Genomic DNA, 23,003 nt, shown 5'->3' on the forward strand with positions numbered 1-23,003 from the left:
GGTGGACATACATCAGGCGACTTGGTGGCCAATCGACCATCCGATTTATAACTTATAATTGGATCAGATGGTGCTGCCAAGAGCGTGCCTGATGGACAATGCAACCAATTTTGGTCGGAAATAGGTTGCATGTATGGAGTGGACATGCTGCAAGTTGTAGTGCTGACTTGCTCGATCAGGTGTGCGGTAACCACATGTGATATCTGGACGAGCAACAAACGTGACGGAACCCCCAGCGCTGCCCCATTTAATGTAAAATGCCCCCCCTGTGGAGTATACTATACCTGTCTGCGTACTCCGCTGGCTCTGGGCTTCGTCTTTATATATGCGCCCCACGTGGTTGCCGGGGTAACGTGGGCGCGTGTATGAAGACGGCGCCCCAAACCAGCGGCAAGCACGGACAGGTAAAGTATACTGCACCAGATTTCAGATTAGGGGGACAGCGCGGGGGAGTGGGGGGGGGGGGGGGCTGATGCAGCGTCACAAGGCCACTTACTGAGATATTTCATGTTGAAATCGACCAGGAATTGGCCTGTGGTGTATGGGCAGGCAATAGATCTCTCTCCAATCAGATTAGATCAAATAGAGATCTGTCTCTTGTTCGATCTTCCTTTACATTGGGTTTGATTCACTAAACTGTGATAACTCAAATATCACACCTTATCAAAAGATATCACACCTTATCAAAAAATATCACACCTTATGGAAAGATATCACACCTCATCAAAGATATCACACCTTATCAAACATATCACACCTCATCAAAGATATCACACCTTATCAAACATATCACACCTTATCAAACATATCACACCTTATCAAACTTATCACACCTTATCAAAGATATCACACCTTATCAAAGACATCACACCTTATCAAACATATCACACCTAATCAAAGACATCACACCTTATCAAACATATCACACCTTATCAAATAAATCACACCTTATCAAACTTATCACACCTTATCAGAGTAGCTTAGCAAGCACTACAAACTTATGCCTGCTAATTGGCAATGGCACTCGTCCTACCATCAGCCCCTTTTAAGTTCGTAGCTCTCGCTATGCTGCTCTTATAAGGCGTGTTAACTTTGATAAGGTTTGAAATATTTGATGAGGTTTGATATCTTTGATAAGGTGTGATATCTGTGATAAGGTGTGATATCTTGGATAAAGTGTGATATCTCTGATGAGGCGTGATATCTTTGATAAGGTGTGATCTCTTTGATAAGGTGTGATATCTTTGATAAGGTGTAATATCTTTGCTAAGGTGTGATATCTTTGATAAGGTGTGATGTCTTTGATAAGGTGTGATTTCTTTGATAAGGTGTGATATCCTTGATAAGGTGTGCTATCTTTTTATAAGGTGTGATATCTCTGATAAGGTGTGATATCTCTGATAAGGTGTGATATCTGTGATAAGGTGTGATATTTTTGATAAGGTGTGATTTCTTTGATAAGGTGTGATATCTTTGATAAGGTGTGATGTCTTTGATAAGGTGTGATATCTTTGATAAGGTGTGATGTATTTGATAAGGTGTGATATCTTTGATAAGGCGTGATGTCTTTGATAAGGTGTGATATCTTTGATAAGGTGTGATGTATTTGATAAGGTGTGATATCTTTGATAAGGTGTGATATCTGTGATAAGGTGTGATATCTTTGATAAGGTGTGATATCTTTGATAAGGTGTGATGTATTTGATAAGGTGTGATATCTTTGATAAGGTGTGATATCTGTGATAAGGTGTGATATCTTTGATAAGGTGTGATATCTTTGATAAGGTGTGATATCTTTGATAAGGTGTGATGTCTTTGATAAGGTGTGATATCTTTGATAAGGTGTGCTATCTGTGATAAGGTGTGATATCTTTGATAAGGTGTGATATCTTTGATAATGTGTGATGTCTTTGATAAGGTGTGATATCTTTGATAAGGTGTGATATCTTTGATAAGGTGTGATATCTTTGATAAGGTGTGCTATCTTTGATAAGATGTGATGTATTTGATAAGGTGTGATGTCATCGATAAGGTGTGATGTCTTTGATAAGGTGTGATATGTTTGATAAGGTGTGATGTCTTTGATAAGGTGTGATATCTGTGATAAGGCGTGATATCTTTGATAAGGTGTGATGTGTTTGATAAGGTGTGATGTCTTTGATAAGGCGTGATGTCTTTGATAAGGTTTGATATTTAAGTTATCACGGTTTAGTGAATCAAGGCCATTGTCTGATGTATGTAGCCTTTACAGCTGATGCACTGCTAAACCACTTAAAGAGAAACTCCAACCAAGAATTGAACTTTATCCCAATCAGTAGCTGATACCCCCTTTTACATGAGAAATACAATGATTTTCACAAACAGACCATCAGGGGGCGCTGTGTGACTAATTTTGTGCTAAAACCCCTCCCACAAGAGGCTCTGAATACCGCGGTACTCTGGGCAAACTGCCACAATGTAACAATGTTCACAGACAGGAAATGGCTGTTTAAAGCTGTCTGTAACAGCCAGAGCAGCTAGGAGCAGCTACATAACTTGCCCACAGTAACAATGTCACCATGTAATACATGTCAGAATGTAAATCGGGGAGAGGAAAGATTTTACAATGAGCAAACACTGACTAAATCATTTATACATAATTATTGTAAAAATGAAGCACTTTTTTTTATTAAATTATTTTCACTGGAGTTCCTCTTTAAGGACCACGGGATTTTCTGCTGATCGGTGCTGCGTGGACTCTCCAGCCCGCAGCACCAATCAGGAAATAGCCAGGGCGATCAGACTTCCCCCCCTTTTTCCCCACTAGGGGGATGTCCTGCTGGTGGGGGCTAATCGCAGCCGGCTACCCGCACTTTCCGGGGGGGCTCTTCAAAGCCCCCCTCCACAGCGCTTTCCGCCCTCCCCGGCTTTCCCTCCCTCTCCCTTACCCTGTGAGCGGCGCAGGACGGATATCCGTCCTGCGCCTGATAGGATAGGCTTCTGCCTATCAGATGCCGGCGATCCCCGGCCAATCAGAGGCCGGGGATCGCCGATCTACGTCACGGCGCTGCCGTGTGATGTAAACAGCGGGGATTTCTTCCCCGCATGTTTACATTATGCGTGCGAGCCGCGATCGGCGGCTCGCACACTGTTCACGAAGACAGTCTCCGTGAACTAGCATGGAAAGGCTGCTCGATCGAGCGGCCGTTTCCATGCTATAACACTAACGACCCGCTGACGCCTATGGGTGTTAGGCGGTCGTTAAGTGGTTAAAAGAAAACAAATGCCTGACAAGAACCAGAGTCATTACCTGTAGTCTTCTGAAGCAAGTCCAATTCTGTCCTGTCTGCCTTGCTTCTCTCCAATGCTTCCACTCTCCCTCGAAGCACGGCATATTCCTCAGACATCACTCCAATTTTGCGGAGAACTTTTACTGTATCTGCAAAGCGATGGGATGGTGTATGGATTCCGTTTGGTGTACCACAATGAGTGGTAGGAGAAGGAGAATCCGATATCGATGTGGGGTCTAAGCCTGGTAAGTTAGTTGTTTCCTCAGCTCTTGTGGGGGAAGAATAATCTTCTCTAGGAGAGTCTGACGATTGTCCGTGGCACTGGCTAGCAGCAGAAAAAAATGTCACATTGTCCTCTGAATCGCGATGACCAGGTTTACCACTGGTTATGTCTACATTAAGTTTCTGGTTTGCCACATCTGGTTGAGATGATATAACGTTGCCTCCTGGAGAGACTGCTGATTGTCCCAATTCTCCTTCAGTGTCAGATATATGAATGGTGGATTCTCCAGCCAAAGTGGGCTCCTGCGCTATATTTGTTGTAGTCTGTAAAGTTGTATTCCCGGTTGTCTCAGGGCTAGTGTTCTTTGGGAATTGCCCAAATTCAGACTGAGATTTCATCATAACTGCTGTACCAGTGGCCCCTTCCAGAATCCCTTGTTTCTCACTGCTGGGTAGATATGCGGTCTGGGCATCCTGGGGGACAAAGAGAAGACAATACCGCAGACTGAGCAGAATGTTAGCTTTAGCCAGGTTGTTCAAAGGATACAGTGGTTGTTATAAGCAAATACCAATTGTATCGTTTAACCAAATTTATATTCATAAACCCTTTAGCAGCCAATTTATTTAGAAAGCCTCTAAATAAATTGGCTGCTAAAGGGTTTATGAATGCAAGTGCTCCAGGCCAATTTTAGCAAAATTTTTTCCTTTGTCACATTTCCTTGCTTCTAATTAGTACTGCTGTAATGTGCATTTATGGCCACTTGTCACTAGGGGGCAACGTGAGACAATAACAGAGGACTTCTGCTTTCAGTTTCCATATTTTCTGCTAGTAAAGAGACATCAAAGCATTCCAAAAATTGACAGCACAATGTGTTCTGCCAACTGAGGTAAAAAGCAATGAACTGATCTCAAACAAGATAACTCTTCTGAAGCTGCCAATGGGTTAATAAAGTAATTTCATGTTTCTAGTAGAAACATCTCAGGTAGCTGTCTCCTGCAATTCTCGGCACAAGACTCAGACAGCGAGAAAGAGCCAACACTGGTCCCAATCTAAGGGGCGTACACATGCGCATTACTGCCTGCAGGGATTGGGACTCAATACCTCGGGCAACTGCTAGCGGCTGACTGTGGTAAAGACACACCCCTGGCCTGTTGCCATGGAACCAGAAGTTGGTCTGAAATTTCCAACATGTCCAAAAAGAAAAAGAAAAACGGGAAATTCGTTCGGATTTATCGAATGAAAACTACGAAAAGCTCTCGATTTTTCAGGACAACTGATCAAAATGATTGAATTGTTGAAAAATTGGATCTTTTAATTGTATTGTGTGTGTGTGGCCACCTTTAGAGTCCAATAATATAAACTACCTTTACAGATCTCACTGTTTGAACAGACCTGCAAATCTTTTATTTTTCAGATAACACAGATCACATACACAGTATACATTTCAGCAGTGCCTTTCATGGTCTCCTCCCCATATATTACCTCGCAGCTACATTCATACACTAGATTTGTGCTGCTAAAAATGATATTGTTCATGATGATAGTTTGGTATAAAAAATACCGTTTGCCTAATGCCACTTTAACTGAAATGTTCTGGAAAACAACAAGATCTTTTGAAAAAAATGCTCCCTTGGGCATCAGCTTCCCTCTTTCATGTGTTGCTCTCCATTTTCAGCCTTCTCTTTCACATGCAGCCAACCCCTAATTCATTTCCAGGTGCCCCTTGTGCTGCTGCCGCACAAGGCCCGGGCCTTATGGCCCTTGCAGAAATCCAGCCCTGCTTGTTGCCATTGTTTTCCTAGCATACCTGTGGGATCTAACATGTATAGGCGCTTTGCAATTGTCCTTTAAAGTTGGCCAATTTACTTTAATGGAATTGGTGAATTAGCTGCACTGAGAATTTGCGGAACCACCTGAAGTTGGAGGAGATTTTTGCGAGTCTGCTGCAGACATTCTCGCTTTTCCCTACTGCTGACAGTGTGGTTAATGTTCCACCTTGTTGGATCTTTAAAGGACACCCGAAGCGAAAATAATCTATTGAAATAAACAATTGTATCTATCTTCCTTCTCCTAAAAATGATTTTTGAAGACATTCCACAGTTTTATTTTATGTTTAAATCTACTTTTTTAAGTTTTAGGTGTTTTATTGTTTTTGCTCAATGACACATTCATTGAAGTATGCCAGAGCTAAAATCTATGAACTATTGACCCTTTTTATCACTTTCCTGCTCTCAGAAGCCATTTTCTGTGAGGAAAGTGTTTTATAGTTGGAATTTCTTATCAGTGAGGGTCACACTGTAGTCACTTCCTGTCTGAGTCAGGACTGAGTCAGCCACTTACATACCTGATATTTAAATATATATTCAGGCAGAGAAAGAAAAAAAAAGGAACACTGCATAGTTATTTGTGTGCTAGGCACTGTACATACACGTCTTTCTCATCATGTCATATGTCACTTCGGGTGTCCTTTAAAGCCTAAAGTTATTCTGTTATTGTCTCCTCATGAACCAGGTCACTTTGGCGCACGCTACGCCCAACCTGGACACCACCGTAGACATAATGTGAATATGTCTATGGCCGTGAAGCAGGATTTTAAAGTGAGATTGCGAGGCACAAAATCAAATTCCAGTTACCCTCTATGTTTATTATGTAGCCTGCTGTTTCTGCTGTAATGAATGTTATCTCAGTCAGCTTGGCTCTATTTGGTACATTGCCAACCAGTAGGAAGCTTGGCATTCCCCTTCCCACAATTCTGCTCCTCACAGATTGGCTGAGGGCAGTTCAGTATAACGTGATGGCTGAGAAGGAAAAAGCTGCTGTCATGTGATCTATGCTGTGCTCACATGTGTTTACAAAGCAAGCTAGCTATGACAGTGCAGTTTCTAGCAGAAACAGAAAGTAAAGGAGGAGATTACATCAGGATTGGCTTCAGTCAGAAGTAAAAATGGAAACTGCCAGGAACAGTTTTCTCTCTTTATTTACTCTATAAAATTCGCTGAAATCAAAATGTGGACAGTATACTACTTTTATAAGTAGAACAAGTATTTAACTACTTATTTATGTGTTTTTATTCCTGGGATAGTATGGCTGCCCCTGCTGCTTTTATTGTTATTCAGATGCCGGCAATAGCCAGACTTAGAATTACTTCCGTCATTTGGCTTACACTGCGCTCAATTAACACATACATGTCTCCTCAGTGGGACAGCTCCCACTCATCCCCCCCCCCCCCCCCCCCCTCTGCATAAAACAGAACAGGATACTTTGCAAAGACCTCAGCAGTGTATTTTGTACAGCAATCATTGCTAAACAGTCATCTTAAATGATTGGCCCAAACAACAGTAAAAATGTTTGTGTGTGTAGCTTTACAATGAGATAAAACCAAAGAAATCGGAGGAAGCTACTCAATATTTTTTTGGCCTATTAAAGTGGATCCGAGATAAACTTTTACTCATTGCATAATTGTGTTCCTTTCATATAGTTTATAGGGCATTCCTCAAGCCAAATACTTTTTTTGTTTTGTTTTAATACTCTAATTCCCTATAAACTAAACAAGCCTCGCCCACAGCTCCTTTTGTGCCTTGGCACTGTAGCAAGGGCTTATGGGAGCTCAGGCTGGGCAGGAGAAGTAGGAGGTTACTAGCCATTGATTTCAGAGGCAGAGGGGAGGAGGGGAGGGGACTGAATTTACACACAAGCAAGCCCTCAGCCTGTGACAATGTGACAAACAGAACAGGGCTGCCCTCATTGTATCACAGGAATAAATAATCATAAACTTTTAAAGTTGTTTGCAGCTAGATTTGCTGTGTAAACTATCTAAACTTTAGATAAGATATATAGACAAGTTACTTGTTATAGTTAGTGTTTCATCTCGGATCCGCTTTAAATTGTAATAATGAATGAGGATAAGATAGCACAAGTCTTTCTCACTTACTTTCACAACTGGGCGCCTCACCAAAGTCTCTTGTAAAGTTTCCCAGTGTACCAAATTTCCCAGCTCCTCCAGGAAAGGATAACTGTTTAACTTGTCCTCCAGATCTTTCTAAGACAGTCAATAAAAGCGAGAAAATTATTTAATTAACTACATACAAAAATTCCTGGAACAAGGATCCCCACACTGTAGATCAGAGCCGGATTAAGACCATACAGGGCCCCAAGCAGAGCCCCCCCCCCCAGGTAACACTGTTAAAAAGGGGGTCTCTCCAGCATACAGTAGCTCACAAAAGTGAGTGCACCGCTCGCATTTCTGTAAATATTGTATTTCATCTCTTCACGGGACAGACGGCAATGAAGATGTGACGCTGTGATACAATGTAAAGCACTCAGTGTACAGCTTGTATAACAATGTAAATATTGTATGATATCTTCTCATGGGACAACACTGCAGATGTGACCCTGTGATACAATGTAAAGCACTCAGTGTACAGCTTGTATAACAGTGTAAATATTGTATGATATCTTCTCATGGGACAGCACTGCAGATGTGACCCTGTGATACAATGTAAAGCACTCAGTGTACAGCTTGTATAACAATGTAAATATTGTATGATATCTTCTCATGGGACAGCACTGCAGATGTGACGCTGTGATACAATGTAAAGCAGTCAGTGTACAGCTTGTATAACAGTGCAAATATTGTATGATATCTTCTCATGGGGCAATACTGCAGATGTGACGCTGTGATACAATGTAAAGCAGTCAGTGTACAGCTTGTATAACAGTGTAATATTGTGTGATATCTTCTCATGGGACAACACTGCAGATGTGACGCTGTGATACAATGTAAAGCAGTCAGTGTACAGCTTGTATAACAGTGCAAATATTGTATGATATCTTCTCATGGGACAGCACTGCAGATGTGACGCTGTGATACAATGTAAAGCAGTCAGTGTACAGCTTGTATAACAATGTAAATATTGTATGATATCTTCTCATGGGACAGCACTGCAGATGTGACACTGTGATACAATGTAAAGCAGTCAGTGTACAGCTTGTATAACAGTGTAAATATTGTATGATATCTTCTCATAGGACAGCACTGCAGATGTGACGCTGTGATACAATGTAAAGCAGTCAGTGTACAGCTTGTATAACAGTGTAATATTGTATGATATCTTCTCATGGGACAGCAATGCAGATGTGACACTGTGATACAATGTAAAACAGTCAGTGTACAGCTTGTATGACAGTGTAATATTGTATGATATCTTCTCATGGGACAGCACTGCAGATGTGATGCTGTGATACAATGTAAAGCAGTCAGTGTACAGCTTGTATAACAGTGTAAATATTGTATGATATCTTCTCATGGGACAACACAGCAGATGTGACGCTGTGATACAATGTAAAGCAGTCAGTGTACAGCTTGTATAACAGTGTAATATTGTATGATATCTTCTCATGGGAAAACACTGCAGATGTGACGCTGTGATACAATGCAAACCAGTCAGTATACAGCTTGTATAACAGTATAAATATTGCATGATATCTTCTCATGGGACAACACTGCAGATGTGACACTTTGATACAATGTAAAGCAGTCAATGTACAGCTTGTATAACAGTGTAATATTGTATGATATCTTCTCATGGGACAACACTGCAGATGTGACGCTGTGATACAATGTAAAGCAGTCAGTTTACAGCTTATATAATAATGTAATATTGTATGATACCTTCTCACGGGACAGCACTGCAGATGTGACACTGTGATACAATGTAAAGCAGTCAGTGTACAGCTTGTATAACAGTGCAAATATTGTATGATATCTTCTCATGGGACAACACTGCAGATGTGACGCTGTGATACAATGTAAAGCAGTTAGTGTACAGCTTGTATAACAGTGTAAATATTGTATGATATCTTCTCATGGGACAGCACTGCAGATGTGACGCTGTGATACAATGTAAAGCAATCAGTGTACAGCTTGTATAGCAGTGTAATATTGTATGATATCTTCTCATGGGACAGCACTGCAGATGTGACGCTGTGATACAATGTAAAGCAGTCAGTGTGCAGCTTGTATAACAGTGCAATATTGTATGATATCTTCTCATGGGACAACACTGCAGATGTGACGCTGTGATACAATGTAAAGCAGTCAGTGTACAGCTTGTATAACAGTGTAAATATTGTATGATACCTTCTCATGGGACAGCACTGCAGATGTGACACTGTGATACAATGTAAAGCAGTCAGTGTACAGCTTGTATAACAGGCGGGCGGATCGCTGGTAACCAGTCTTATCACCCGAACGATAGTCTGTACACACGTCGGATTTGACGCGGAAACGTCCGAACAACGGAACATTCAAACGACGGGTCGTTCGCTAAAATCCGACGTGTGTATGGGCCTTTAGCCTGACAACTGTAATGTCTGCTACACACCATGCAATTTCCCGTCAGATAGATGAATTGAATAAATTATTTCCAAAAGGTCCAGACGGATTTCCAATCGTTTTTCCAAACACTTCTATACAAAATTGATCAGAAAAACGATCCTAAATGAGATTGGATCTGTCGGAAATAATGATCCGACCTGTCTATCTGGTGGGAAATTGCATGGTGTGTACCAGACATTCAGGTTGTAAGAATCTCGCAAAGCAAGATTAGGGCTGATTCACTGTAAAACAAAATTTGTCAGTTTCGCTCACTTGTCCCCACAGGTCATACACAGGTCAATCATTCCCCGATATGCCTAGCAGATGGATCATTATTCCAGTGCATAGTGATCAACCTCTTTCACACAGTTTCATTTTGATAGGCTTCAGCAGAACTCTGCAAGTGCCGTATGTAGTGCGTCGTTGTGGAAGTGCGACGCCATGTCCGTAACCTCCGGGCGTCTCTCCGTACATGCCACTGGCGCTTAGCGTCGGACACTAGATGCTATGCACAAGTGCCGTGTACGGAGGCCGCCCGGAGGTTACCAACACCGTGCGGAGGTCTGGACACAGGACAGGTAATGTGTAATGCACACACGTAGGGGACACATGTATACATTATGGCGGCGGGGGTTTCAATGCTCGTTCTGAAATCGGCCGCCGTACCACCACACACCCGAGCAACCAACTTCGGCCCGACATCTTGCACCAGGCACAATCGATGAATGCGACCCGAAAATGGTCATATCATCGATCGGGCCTGCACTTGGCGGCACTGATTTGCAACCAATTCGATAATAATAATCTAATTGGTTGGTCGATAGACCGCCAAAGTCGCCTGAGGTTTGGGCACCTTTAGCCAATCAAAAAAAAAAAATACAAATGCATTGAAAAACGCAAGGAAAAACGCAAACACATAACAAAAACGCAAGCATGCGATTTTAAAATCACACCGCATGTGATTACAAAATCGCATTGCATTAGCAGCTGCGCTTGGCGATTTTCAGTGTATACAAACCCTTACTGGCCATCCCCTGTGATCTGTAAAACAAGAAGGTGTATAGCAAATACAGCTCTTCTCAATAGCTATTACCAGTGATTGGCAGTACATACCATCCTCTGCTGGATTGCCTGATTTTCCCTCTGTAAATTGTCCATGTCTCCTATTGCCGCTGTTTTCTTCTCCATTTCATCCAGTTGTTTCTGTAGCTCTTTCACAACCTCCTCCTGTGTCCAGAAGAACAATTGGAACAATCGAGGACCATGAAGATCCGGGTTTTTTGTTAGGTTGACATTTTTTTTCAAAAATAATTTTATTTGAACTGTATAAAATCTAGCATGGTATTGCTTTATTTACATTGGTTTTACATTTTTATTTATGACTTCCAATAGATGAATGTGCACTATTATTTGCACACTGTACAGAATGTGTCCATTGTTGTCCATTGTGGTGCAATAAGACTGTGAGGATGGGATTTAGAATTAAAGGACACTCAAAGCGAAAATAAACGAATGTTATAAACTATTGTATCTATCTTCCTTCTCTTAAAAAGGACTTTTTACGATATTCCACAGTTTTATTTTAGGTTTAAATCTACTTTTTAAGTTTTAACTGTTTTATTGTTTTTGCTCAATGACACATTCATTGAAGTATGCCAGAGCTAAAATCTATGAACTATTGACCCTTTTTATCTCTTTCCTGCTCTCAGAAGCCATTTTCTTCTAGGAAAGTCTTTTATAGTTGGAATTTCTTATCAGTGAGGGTCACACTGTAGTCACTTCCTGTCTGAGTCAGGACTGAGTCAGCCACTTACATACCTGATATTTAACTCTTTCAGGCACAGAAAGAAAAAAAGGAACACAGCATAGTTATTAGTGTGCTAGGCACTGTACATACACATGTCTGTCTCATCATGTCACATGTCACTTTGGGTATCCTTTAATAACCATCAGCGTTTATACTTTAAGCTTATTTGTTTAAGGGCCGGTTCGACTGAACCAGCCCTAACTTCTAATAAAAGGCATTGCAAATAAAGTCATTTATTAACATGACGCCTCACTCTAGTGCTGTGGTCTGCATAGTCATTCTGATGATCCCATGAAGGAGTTGTGGATTTCCAGTAGCTGACATCGTGAAGAGAGATCTGCCCTCCAGCAGCCCAGTCACAAGCTCAAACAGGGACTAAAGGTGGCCACACACCATACATTAAAATGATGCAATTTTACAGCAATTTGATAAAAACGATTGGTTGTCCCAAAAAAAACCCCCAAAAGCTGTTTTTCATTTGTTTGAGAAATATGATCGATTTTTCAGGTTTTATTTGAAAAAAAGATCAGGAGTGTTCGATTTTTCTGATCAATTTTTGTGAAAATTTAATGGTGTGTGGCAGATTGTCAATTACCTGCTATACAAGCCCAAGCATTTTTTTCTGACACAAGCCCAAGCATTTTTTTCTGAGTTTTCAATAATTTTTTTCATAGTTGTGGAAAAATTAAACATAGGTGTGTGGTACATTGGTCAGATATTTGAAATGTTACAATCAGTCAGAAAAACTGATTGCAATTCTTGAATTGAAAAGATATTTAAAAAATTGTGTGGTGTGTGGCCATCTTTAGGTTAGGTTCACAGTGGCAATTTGCATAACACTCACATGATGATTTATTATAATGACTGTGAACTGCAATGGAGACGGCACATACAAAGGCCCATATGCAATTAACTTCTACTTCTTACTCCAAGTTGTTATTTTCACACCATGGGCCATATGCATACCGTATTCGTGGTGGTGATCGCACCCTTGGCCCAGGAGTTATCTACTAAAAGATAATTTTCATCTTGTCTTAAGGCTGCTTCCACACAGGGACGTTACAGGCGCACGTTAGTGCAGCCTGTAACGCTCCCCCAATGCACAGCAATGTAACACAAGTGGGCTGCTCACACTGCCCACGTTGCGTTACATGTAACGCTGCACGTTCTGCCGAAAGTGCAGCATACTATAGCGTTACAGCGGCTTAAGCCATGCGCAGTCATGTTGGGGAGGAGCGGAGAGCGGCCAGGCACATGGCTAATTAATATTCGCTGCACGTTGTGACGTGTAGTGTTTACTTCCTGGAGCGGCCGCTCTGTGTGGTGATTGGCCGGCGGGACCACGTGATGCCGCATGCGCACAAAAGTACGCATCACGGCATCACAGACGCCAGAGTGAGCTGCACAACGCGGCTCACTCTGACGTCCACTAGAGTTGGGCCGAACCTCCGATTTTAGGTTCGCGAACCGGGTTCGCGAACTTTCGCGGAACGTTCGGTTTGCGTTAAAGTTCGCGAACCGCAATAGACTTCAATGGGGATGCGAACTTTGAAAAAAAAATTATGCTGGCCACAAAAGTGATGGAAAAGATGTTTCAAGGGGTCTAACACCTGGAGGGGGGCATGGCGGAGTGGGATACACGCCAAAAGTCCCCGGGAAAAATCTGGATTTGACGCAAAGCAGCGTTTTAAGGGCAGAAACCACATTGAATGCTAAATGACAGGCCTAAAGTGCTTTAAAACATCTTGCAAGTGTATACATCAATCAGGTAGTGTAATTAAGGTACTGCTTCACATTGACACACCAAACTCACCGTGTAACGCACCGCAAACAGCTGTTTGTACTAGTGACGGCCGTGCTGGACTGGTGCGCACCATGGCGAGAGTGCAGGTTTTGGTGTCTTTACAGCCCATATGGTCGCCTGGCTGATGTAGCTGAATGACAGAACAGTGACTGTCCAGCTGATCAAATTTGGTCTGACCACAATGAAGCAACGACCTTATTATCTTTTGTGTGCCCCCCGAGACACTCATCTAGGCGCCGGTCATTGCTTCATTGTGATACGCAAGCCCCTTCACCACGGCAAGGTAATGATCACGAAGGGGAATGGGCGCATGTACATGCCTTTTCTTTTGTTGTTGCAGCTGCCCGCAGTGCAGCCAGAAAAATTAGGCAGTCATGTACACGCACCAGAAAAATTATTACAGCGCACGCTGCTAGCAGCGGCCTAAAAAATTCAGCAATCCGCCTGGAGTCCCGGACCCTGTTGGTGGTGGCGGAGAAAGTAGTCAAGCGGCCTGCAGGCAGACATGCTGTGTGGAGGGACTGGGAGCGACTTAGTCTTCTTGGGGCAGGCCAGGCTGCCAGTCACACGGCGTGCAGGCAGAGATGCTGTGTGTGCGGGGACTGACTTAGTCTTGGGGCGGGCAGCAGCCCTCCGGGATCCATGCCTCATTCATTTTGATAAAGGTGAGGTACTTAACACTTTTGTGACTTAGGCGACTTCTCTTCTCTGTGACAATGCCTCCAGCTGCGCTGAAGGTCCTTTCTGACAGGACGCTTGCGGCAGGGCAGGAGAGAAGTTGGATGGCAAATTGGGACAGCTCTGGCCACAGGTCAAGCCTGCGCACCCAGTAGTTCAAGGGTTCCTCATCGCTGTTCACAGCAGTGTCTACATCCACACTTAAGGCCAGGTAGTCGGCTACCTGCCGTTCCAGGCGTTGGTGGAGGGTGGATCCGGAAGGGCTACGGCGAGGCGTTGGACTAAAGAACGTCCGCATGTCCGACATCACCATGAGATCGCTGGAGCGTCCTGTCTTTGACTGCATGGACACGGGAGGAGGATTAGTGGCAGTGGTACCTTGCTGGCGTTGTGCTGTCACATCACCCTTAAAGGCATTGTAAAGCATAGTTGACAGCTGGTTCTGCATGTGCTGCATCCTTTCCACCTTCAGGTGAGTTGGTAACAGGTCCGCCACTTTGTGCCTGTACCGAGGGTCTAGTAGTGTGGCCACCCAGTACAGCTCATTCTCCTTGAGGTTTTTTATACGGGGGTCCCTCAACAGGCAGGACAGCATAAAAGACGACATCTGCACAAAGTCGGATCCAGTACCCTCCATCTCCTCTTGCTCTTCCTCAGTGACGTCACGTAAGTCAACCTCCTCCCCCCAGCCGCGAACAATACCACGGGAAGGTTGAGCAGCACAAGCCCCCTGCGACGCCTGCTGCGGGTGTTCTCCTGCCGCCGTCCCCTCCTCCTCCTCCTCCCCCAAAGAAACACCTTGCTCATCATCCTCTGAGTCTGACTCGTCTTCTGCTAGTGTTGGGCGAACATCTAGATGTTCGGGTTCGGGCCGAACAGGCCGAACATGGCCGCGATGTTCGGGTGTTCGACCCGAACTCCGAACATAATGGAAGTCAATGGGGACCCGAACTTTTGTGCTTTGTAAAGCCTCCTTACATGCTACATACCACAAATTTACAGGGTATGTGCACCTTGGGAGTGGGTACAAGAGGAAAAAATTTTTTAGCAAAAAGAGGTTATAGTTTTTGAGAAAATCGATTTTAAAGTTTCAAAGGGAAAACTGTCTTTTAAATGCGGGAAATGTCTGTTTTCTTTGCACAGGTAACATGCTTTTTGTCGGCATGCAGTCATAAATGTAATACATATAAGAGGTTCCAGGAAAAAGGACCGGTAACGCTAACCCAGCAGCAGCACACGTGATGGAACAGGAGGAGGGTGGCGCAGGAGGAGAAGGCCACGCTTTGTGAGACACAACAACCCAGGCCTTGCATGAGGACAAGAAGCGTGCGGATAGCATGCTTTGTACCGCCATGCAGTCATAAATGTAATAAAGATAAGTGGTTCAATAAACAGGGACCACGCGGCAACGCTAACCCAGCAGCAGCAGACATGATGGAACAGGAGGAGGCGCAGGAGGAGAAGGCCACGCTTTGTGAGACACAACAACCCAGGCCTTGCATGAGGACAAGAAGCGTGCGGATAGCATGCTTTGTACCACCATGCAGTCATAAATGTAATAAAGATAAGAGGTTCCATAAACAGGGACCGGTAACGCTACACCATCCCAGATGTTCATTGGTCATGTTACTTGGTTGGGGTCCTGGAGTGTTGCGTAGTCGTTTCCAATCCAGGATTGATTCATTTTAATTTGAGTCAGACGGTCTGCATTTTCTGTGGAGAGGCGGATACGCCGATCTGTGACGATGCCTCCGGCAGCACTGAAACAGCGTTCCGACATAACGCTGGCTGCCGGGCAAGCCAGCACCTCTATTGCGTACATTGCCAGTTCGTGCCAGGTGTCTAGCTTCGATACCCAATAGTTGAAGGGTGCAGATGGATTGTTCGACACAGCTACGTCATCTGACATGTAGTCCTTGACCATCTTCTCCAGGCGATCGGTGTTGGAGGTGGATCTGCACGCTTCCTGTTCAGTGGGCTGCTGCTGCATGGGTGTCAGAAAATTTTCCCACTCCAAGGACACTGCCGATACCATTCCCTTTTGGGCACTAGCTGCGGCTTGCGTTGTTTGCTGCCCTCCTGGTCGTCCTGGGTTTGCGGAAGTCAGTCTGTCGGCGTACAACTGGCTAGAGGAGGGGGAGGATGTCAATCTCCTCTCTAAAGTCTCCACAAGGGCCTGCTGGTATTCTTCCATTTTGACCTGTCTGACTCTTTCTTCAAGCAGTTTTGGAACATTGTGTTTGTACCGTGGATCCAGAAGGGTATAAACCCAGTAATTGGTGTTGTCCAGAATGCGCACAATGCGTGGGTCGCGTTCAATGCAGTCTAGCATGAATTGAGCCATGTGTGCAAGAGTCCTACCAGAATCCTCATCATCCTCTTGTGAGCGTTGTGATAGTTGTTGTGATGCATCATAGTCGTCACCTTCCTCCTGGTCTGCTTCTGCTGACCATTCGCGCTGAATTGTGGAAGTCCAACGTGCACCGCTCTGGCCCTCGTCAGTGGTGGCATGAAATTCCTGCTCCAACTCCAGCTGTTCCTCCTCCTCTTCTTCGTCATAGCTGCTGGGGCCAGCGTTCCCTGAGGCGGATGGCCTGATGTTGGTACCATCACGCTGATCGTTTTCTCCTTCAGATTCCCCCAGTTGCATCATGACAGCTGTTTCCTTGATTTTCAACATTGACCTCTTCAGTAAACACAGCAGTGGTATGGTAATGCTGACTGAAGAGTTGTCACTGCTCACAAGCAACGTGGATTGCTCAAAATTTTGGAGGACTTGGCAGAGGTCCAACATGTTGGCCCAATCGGATCCACAGAAGCTTGGCAGCTGTCCGGATGCGCCTCGGTACTGCGCCGTCATGTACTGGACCACTGCACTCTTCTGCTCACAAAAGCGTGCTAGCATGTGCAGCGTAGAATTCCAGCGCGTAGGGACATCACACAGCAAGCGATGGTGGGGGAGATTGAAGCGCTCCTGCATCTTGGCGAGTGCCCCCGAAGCAGTACTGGAATTTCTACAATGTTTGGCCACTCGACGCACCTTCAACAGAAGATCGGCCACGCCTGGGTATGTCCTCAGGAACCGCTGAACTACTAGGTTCATCACGTGCGCCAGGCAAGGGATGTGTGTCAGCTTAGCCAACCTTAAAGCGCGAATGAGATTACTCCCATTATCACACACAACCATGCCCGGTTTCAAGTCCAGCGGTGCCAGCCACAAATCCGTCTGTTCCTTTATTCCCTTCCAAATTTCCTCCCCTGTGTGCTGCTTATCCCCAAGGCAGATCAGCTTCAGCAACGCTTGCTGACGCATGCCAACAGCTGTGCTGCACTGCTTCCACGATCCTACTGCTGCTGGGTTAGCGTTTCCGGATGAGGTACAGCTTTGAGATGCGTTGGAGGAGAAGGAGTCAGAGAGGTAGGTGCTGCTGTTGTTATCCAGTGGGAGGGACGGCGGTGCAGCTGTTTGCGGCGTGGGCAACACCCGCGCCGTAGCAGGTGAGGAATCGCTGCCAGGCTCCACAAGGTTCACCCAGTGCGCGGTAAGGGAGATGTATCGACCCTGGCCGAACGCACTCGTCCAAGTGTCAGTGGTGAGGTGAACCTTGCAGGCAACGGCATTCTTCAAGCTTCGGGTTATTTTGCTGACCACGTGCTCATGCAACTCAGGCACTGCAGAGCGCGCAAAATGGTAGCGGTTGGGAACCACGTAACGTGGGATGGCCACTGACATCATGCCCTTGAAGCTGTTTGTCTCCACCACTCGATATGGCAGCATTTCGCAGGCCAGAAGCTTGGCTATGCTGGCTGTTACTGCCACGGCCCGGGGGTCATTTGCTGGCAATTTCCTCTTGCGCTCAAACATCTCCGACACAGACAACTGAACCGTAGCGCTGCACACGGAAGGGCTGTTGGTTGTTGTGTTTGATGAACACTGGGAGACCTCAAGAGCACTACTCCGGAAAGTGACAGTGTCAGCGTCGTCTGATGTTTGTGAATGTTGTGAACCACGCAATGGCTGGGCTACTGCTGCTGCTGAGGCGGGTCTGGTGGTGAGTCTGGTGAACCCAAGGGAGGCAGTGTTGCTGGTACCCTGTCCTGCCGCGTTTGCCCACAGAGTGGGATGTTTGGTAGCATGTGGCGGCTCATGCTGGTGGTGGAGAGGTTGTTAATACTTTTCCCCCTGCTCAGGCGAGTCTTGCACACCTTGCAAATCGCCATGGTAACATCCTCAGTGCAGTCTTCAAAGAAAGCCCAGACTTTGGAGCACCTGCCTCCTTGCTGGCGATTTCTGTTTCCTCCTCTTTTGCCTCTCACTCTAACTTCCACGCTTGTGGTGCCTGAAATTGCGCGCCGCCTACCTTGTGGCACAAGGTGAACTCGTGCAGCAGTGGGTTCTTCAACAGACTCATCTGTGCTGCTGCTACGACGGCGATGTTCTCGTTCACAAATAAAATCTGGGTCTCTGTCCACATTGTCCATACCCTCCTCTTCCATCTCCTCAAACTCGTCATATGTCATTGTGGGGGGCCGCCGCCGTGGAGTAGAGCTCCCCAGAACAACCTCTGCGCAGCTCACTCCAACGTCGTCTTCCAGATCTTGTCGGCCGACCTCCTGCAATTGCAACCCCTCCTGCCCAACTTGCTCTGGGATTTGGGTTTCCGAGTCCTCCTCGGACTCGCCTTGTATTTCAGTGCGCGGTGCATTTCCCACAGTTAATGGTTGTGAATCCGGGCACAACATTTCTGGCTGTTCCTCCATTGACCTTTCATAGGTGGAAGTTTGTTGGGCTGGGAATAGCTCCTGCGAATACCCCATTGTGTCCTGAGGTAATTCATAGGACTGGTTATCTGGCAGTTGTGTCAGCTTTGTGCCCACTGGCTCCTTGTAACTGGCTGAGGACTCGGACCTCGTGCGTGATGTGCTGGTGCTGCTTAACCCACTGCTGGACGCTTGAGAGGTCATCCAAGTAATTATCTGGTCCTGTTCTTTTGGATTTGTGAGGGTTGTTGTCCTGGACAACATGGGCGGTATTGAGTGGGTTTTCTTGGGTGCTCCCCTGTGGCCTGTACGTGAACCGTCAGGGGAAACACCTCTTCCCTTGCCCCTTCCTCTTTCACCGGATTTCTTCCTCATTTCACTTATCCTTACAGTACACGCTGACTGGCAGCAGTACAGTGGCAGTACAGAAATGCTATACAGTACCACTATTCCCAGCAGCGACACAGAGCACAATGCTATACAGTGGCGGGTGAGCGGTGTACTACTGTTCCCAGGCCCAGCAGACACAGAGTGGAAGTAAACACAATGCTATATAGTCTGGCTGAGCGGTGTACACAGAGTGGCAGTACACACAATGCTATATAGTCTGGCTAAGCCGTGTACACAGAGTGTCAGAAAACACAATGCTATATATAGCGTGGCTGAGCGAGGTGCACAGTGGCAGTACACACAATGCTATATAGTCAGGCTAAGCCGTGTACACAGAGTGTCAGAAAACACAATGCTATATATAGCGTGGCTGAGCGAGGTGCACAGTGGCAGTACACACAATGCTTTATAGTCAGGCTGAGCCGTGTACACAGAGTGTCAGTAAACAATGGTATATAGTCTGGCTGAGCGGTGTACACAGAGTGTCAGTAAACAACGGTATATAGTCTGGCTGAGCGGTGTACACAGAGTGGCAGTAAACACAATGCTATATATAGCGTGGCTGAGCGAGGTGCACAGTGGCAGTACACACAATGCTATATAGCCAGGCTAAGCCGTGTACACAGAGTGTCAGAAAACACAATGCTATATATAGCGTGGCTGAGCGAGGTGCACAGTGGCAGTACACACAATGCTTTATAGTCAGGCTGAGCCGTGTACACAGAGTGTCAGTAAACAATGGTATATAGTCAGGCTGAGCGGTGTACACAGAGTGTCAGTAAACAACGGTATATAGTCTGGCTGAGCGGTGTACACAGAGTGGCAGTAAACACAATGCTATATATAGCGTGGCTGAGCGAGGTGCACAGTGGCAGTACACACAATGCTATATTAGTCAGGCTAAGCCGTGTACACAGAGTGTCAGAAAACACAATGCTATATATAGCGTGGCTGAGCGAGGTGCACAGTGGCAGTACACACAATGCTATATATAGCGTGGCTGAGCGAGGTGCACAGTGGCAGTACACACAATGCTATATATAGCGTGGCTGAGCGAGGTGCACAGTGGCAGTACACACAATGCTATATTAGTCAGGCTAAGCCGTGTACACAGAGTGTCAGAAAACACAATGCTATATATATAGCGTGGCTGAGCGAGGTGCACAGTGGCAGTACACACAATGCTATATATAGCGTGGCTGAGCGAGGTGCACAGTGGCAGTACACACAATGCTATATATAACGTGGCTGAGCGAGGTGCACAGTGGCAGTACACACAATGCTATATTAGTCAGGCTAAGCCGTGTACACAGAGTGTCAGAAAACACAATGCTATATATATAGCAGGGCTGAGCGAGGTGCACAGTGGCAGTACACACAATGCTATATATAGCGTGGCTGAGCGAGGTGCACAGTGGCAGTACACACAATGCTATATATAGCGTGGCTGAGCGAGGTGCACAGTGGCAGTACACACAATGCTATATATAGCGTGGCTGAGCGAGGTGCACAGTGGCAGTACACACAATGCTATATTAGTCAGGCTAAGCCGTGTACACAGAGTGTCAGAAAACACAATGCTATATATATAGCGTGGCTGAGCGAGGTACACAGTGGCAGTAAACAATGCTATATATAGTGTGGCTGAGCGAGCGGTGTACTACTGTTCCCAGCAGCGACACACAATGACTGGGGGGGACCCTGGCTAGCGTGGCTGGAGAGCGAACTACCCTGCCTGCCTACCCAAAGCTAAACCCACAGACAAATGGCGGAGATATGACGTGGTTCGGGTATTTATTTACCCGAACCACGTGACCGTTCGGCCAATCAGAGCGCGTTCGGGCCCGAACCACGTGACCCGTTCGGCCAATCACAGCGCTAGCCGAACGTTCGGGGAACGTTCGGCCATGCGCTCTTAGTTCGGCCATGTGGCCGAACGGTTTGGCCGAGCACCGTCAGGTGTTCGGCCGAACTCGAACATCACCCGAACAGGGTGATGTTCTGCAGAACCCGAACAGTGGCGAACACTGTTCGCCCAACACTATCTTCTGCACACGACTTCTCTTCTTCCTCCTCCTCCCCCCTCTGTGCTGCCGCAGGTGTTGAGGAAACAGCTGGGTCTGATGAAAATTGGTCCCATGCCTGTTCCTGCCGTAACGGTTCCTGGTCACGCTCATTCGCAGCTTCATCCGCCACTCTATGCACAGCACGCTCCAAGAAGTAAGCGTAGGGAATTAAGTCGCTGATGGTGCCCTCACTGCGGCTCACCAGGTTGGTCACCTCCTCAAACGGCCGCATGAGCCTGCATGCATTTTTCATCAGTGTCCAGTTGTCGGGCCAGAACATCCCCATCTTCCCAGACTGTTTCATTCTACTGTAGTTGTAGAGGTACTGGGTGACGGCTTTCTTCTGTTCTAGCAGGCGGGAGAACATGAGCAGGGTCGAATTCCAGCGAGTCGGGCTATCGCAAATGAGGCGTCTCACCGGCATGTTGTTTTTCCGCTGAATTTCCGCAAAGCGTGCCATGGCTGTGTAAGACCGCCTCAAATGCCCACAGAACTTCCTGGCCTGCTTCAGGACATCCGCTAAGCCAGGGTACTTTGCCACAAATCTTTGAACAACTAGATTCATGACATGTGCCATGCAGGGTATGTGTGTCAGCTTCCCCATATGCAAAGCGGCAAGCAGATTGCTGCCGTTGTCGCACACCACGTTGCCTATCTCCAGGTGGTGCGGGGTCAGCCACTCATCCACCTGTTTCTTAAGAGCAGCCTGGAGAGCTGCTCCAGTGTGACTCTCCGCTTTGAGACAAGACATGTCTAAGATGGCATGACACCGTCGTACCTGGCATGCAGCATAGGCCCTGCGGAGCTGGGGCTGTGTAGCTGGAGAGGAAAACTGCCACTTAGCCAAGGAGGAGGAGGACAGCGAAGAGCATGTAGCAGGAGGAGAGGAGGTGGCAGGAGGCCTGCCTGCAAGCCGTGGAGGTGTCACAATTTGATCCGCTGCGCCCTGCTTGCCATCGTTCACCACCAGGTTGACCCAATGGGCTGTGTACGTAATGTAGCGGCCCTGCCCGTGCTTGGCAGACCAGGTATCCGTGGTCAGGTGTACCCTTGACCCAACGCTCTTCGCAAGAGATGACACCACTTGCCTCTCAACTTCACGGTGCAGTTGGGGTATGGCCTTTCTCGAAAAATAAGTGCGGCCTGGCATCTTCCACTGCGGTGTTCCGATGGCCACAAATTTACAGAAGGCCTCAGAGTCCACCAGCCGGTATGGTAACAGCTGGCGAGCTAACAGTTCCACCACGCCAGCTGTCAGACGCCGGGCAAGGGGGTGACTGGCCGAAATTGGCTTCTTCCGCTCAAACATTTCCTTCACGGACACCTGACTGCTGCTGTGGGCAGAGGAGCAGGAACCGCTCAAGGGCAGAGGCGGAGTGGAGGAGGGTGCCTGTGAAGGTGCAAAGGAGAAAGCGGCAGAAGCAGATGATGCACCTGAAGGAGGAAGAGGAGAAGGAGGGTGACTTTTCTTTTGTGTGCTGCTGCTGCTTTTGCTCAGGTGGCCATCCCATTGCTGTTTGTGCCTTTTCTCCAGGTGCCTTCGTAAGGCACTTGTCCCTACGTGAGTGTTGGCCTTTCCACGGCTCAATTTTTGTTGGCAGAGCGAACAGATGGCTTTGGTCCGATCTG

General features: G+C 46.3%; 1 protein-coding gene across 2 annotated transcripts in view; it reads right to left on the reverse strand.

Annotated features, from left to right (window-relative positions):
* Nucleotides 1-23,003, reverse strand: part of LOC137541144 (uncharacterized protein C16orf96 homolog) — a 134,084-nt gene that overhangs the window by 61,275 nt on the left and 49,806 nt on the right. For both annotated transcript variants that reach the window (XM_068262298.1, XM_068262299.1), the window contains exons 3-5: nucleotides 10,982-11,095; nucleotides 7,424-7,531; nucleotides 3,290-3,965 (exon numbers count right to left, since the gene is read on the reverse strand). In XM_068262298.1, the coding sequence (XP_068118399.1) occupies nucleotides 3,290-3,965; nucleotides 7,424-7,531; nucleotides 10,982-11,095 (898 nt within the window). The remainder of the gene's footprint in view (nucleotides 1-3,289; nucleotides 3,966-7,423; nucleotides 7,532-10,981; nucleotides 11,096-23,003) is intronic.

Source organism: Hyperolius riggenbachi, chromosome 12 (assembly GCF_040937935.1).
Source record: "Hyperolius riggenbachi isolate aHypRig1 chromosome 12, aHypRig1.pri, whole genome shotgun sequence".
In the NCBI taxonomy this organism is placed as follows: domain Eukaryota; kingdom Metazoa; phylum Chordata; class Amphibia; order Anura; family Hyperoliidae; genus Hyperolius; species Hyperolius riggenbachi.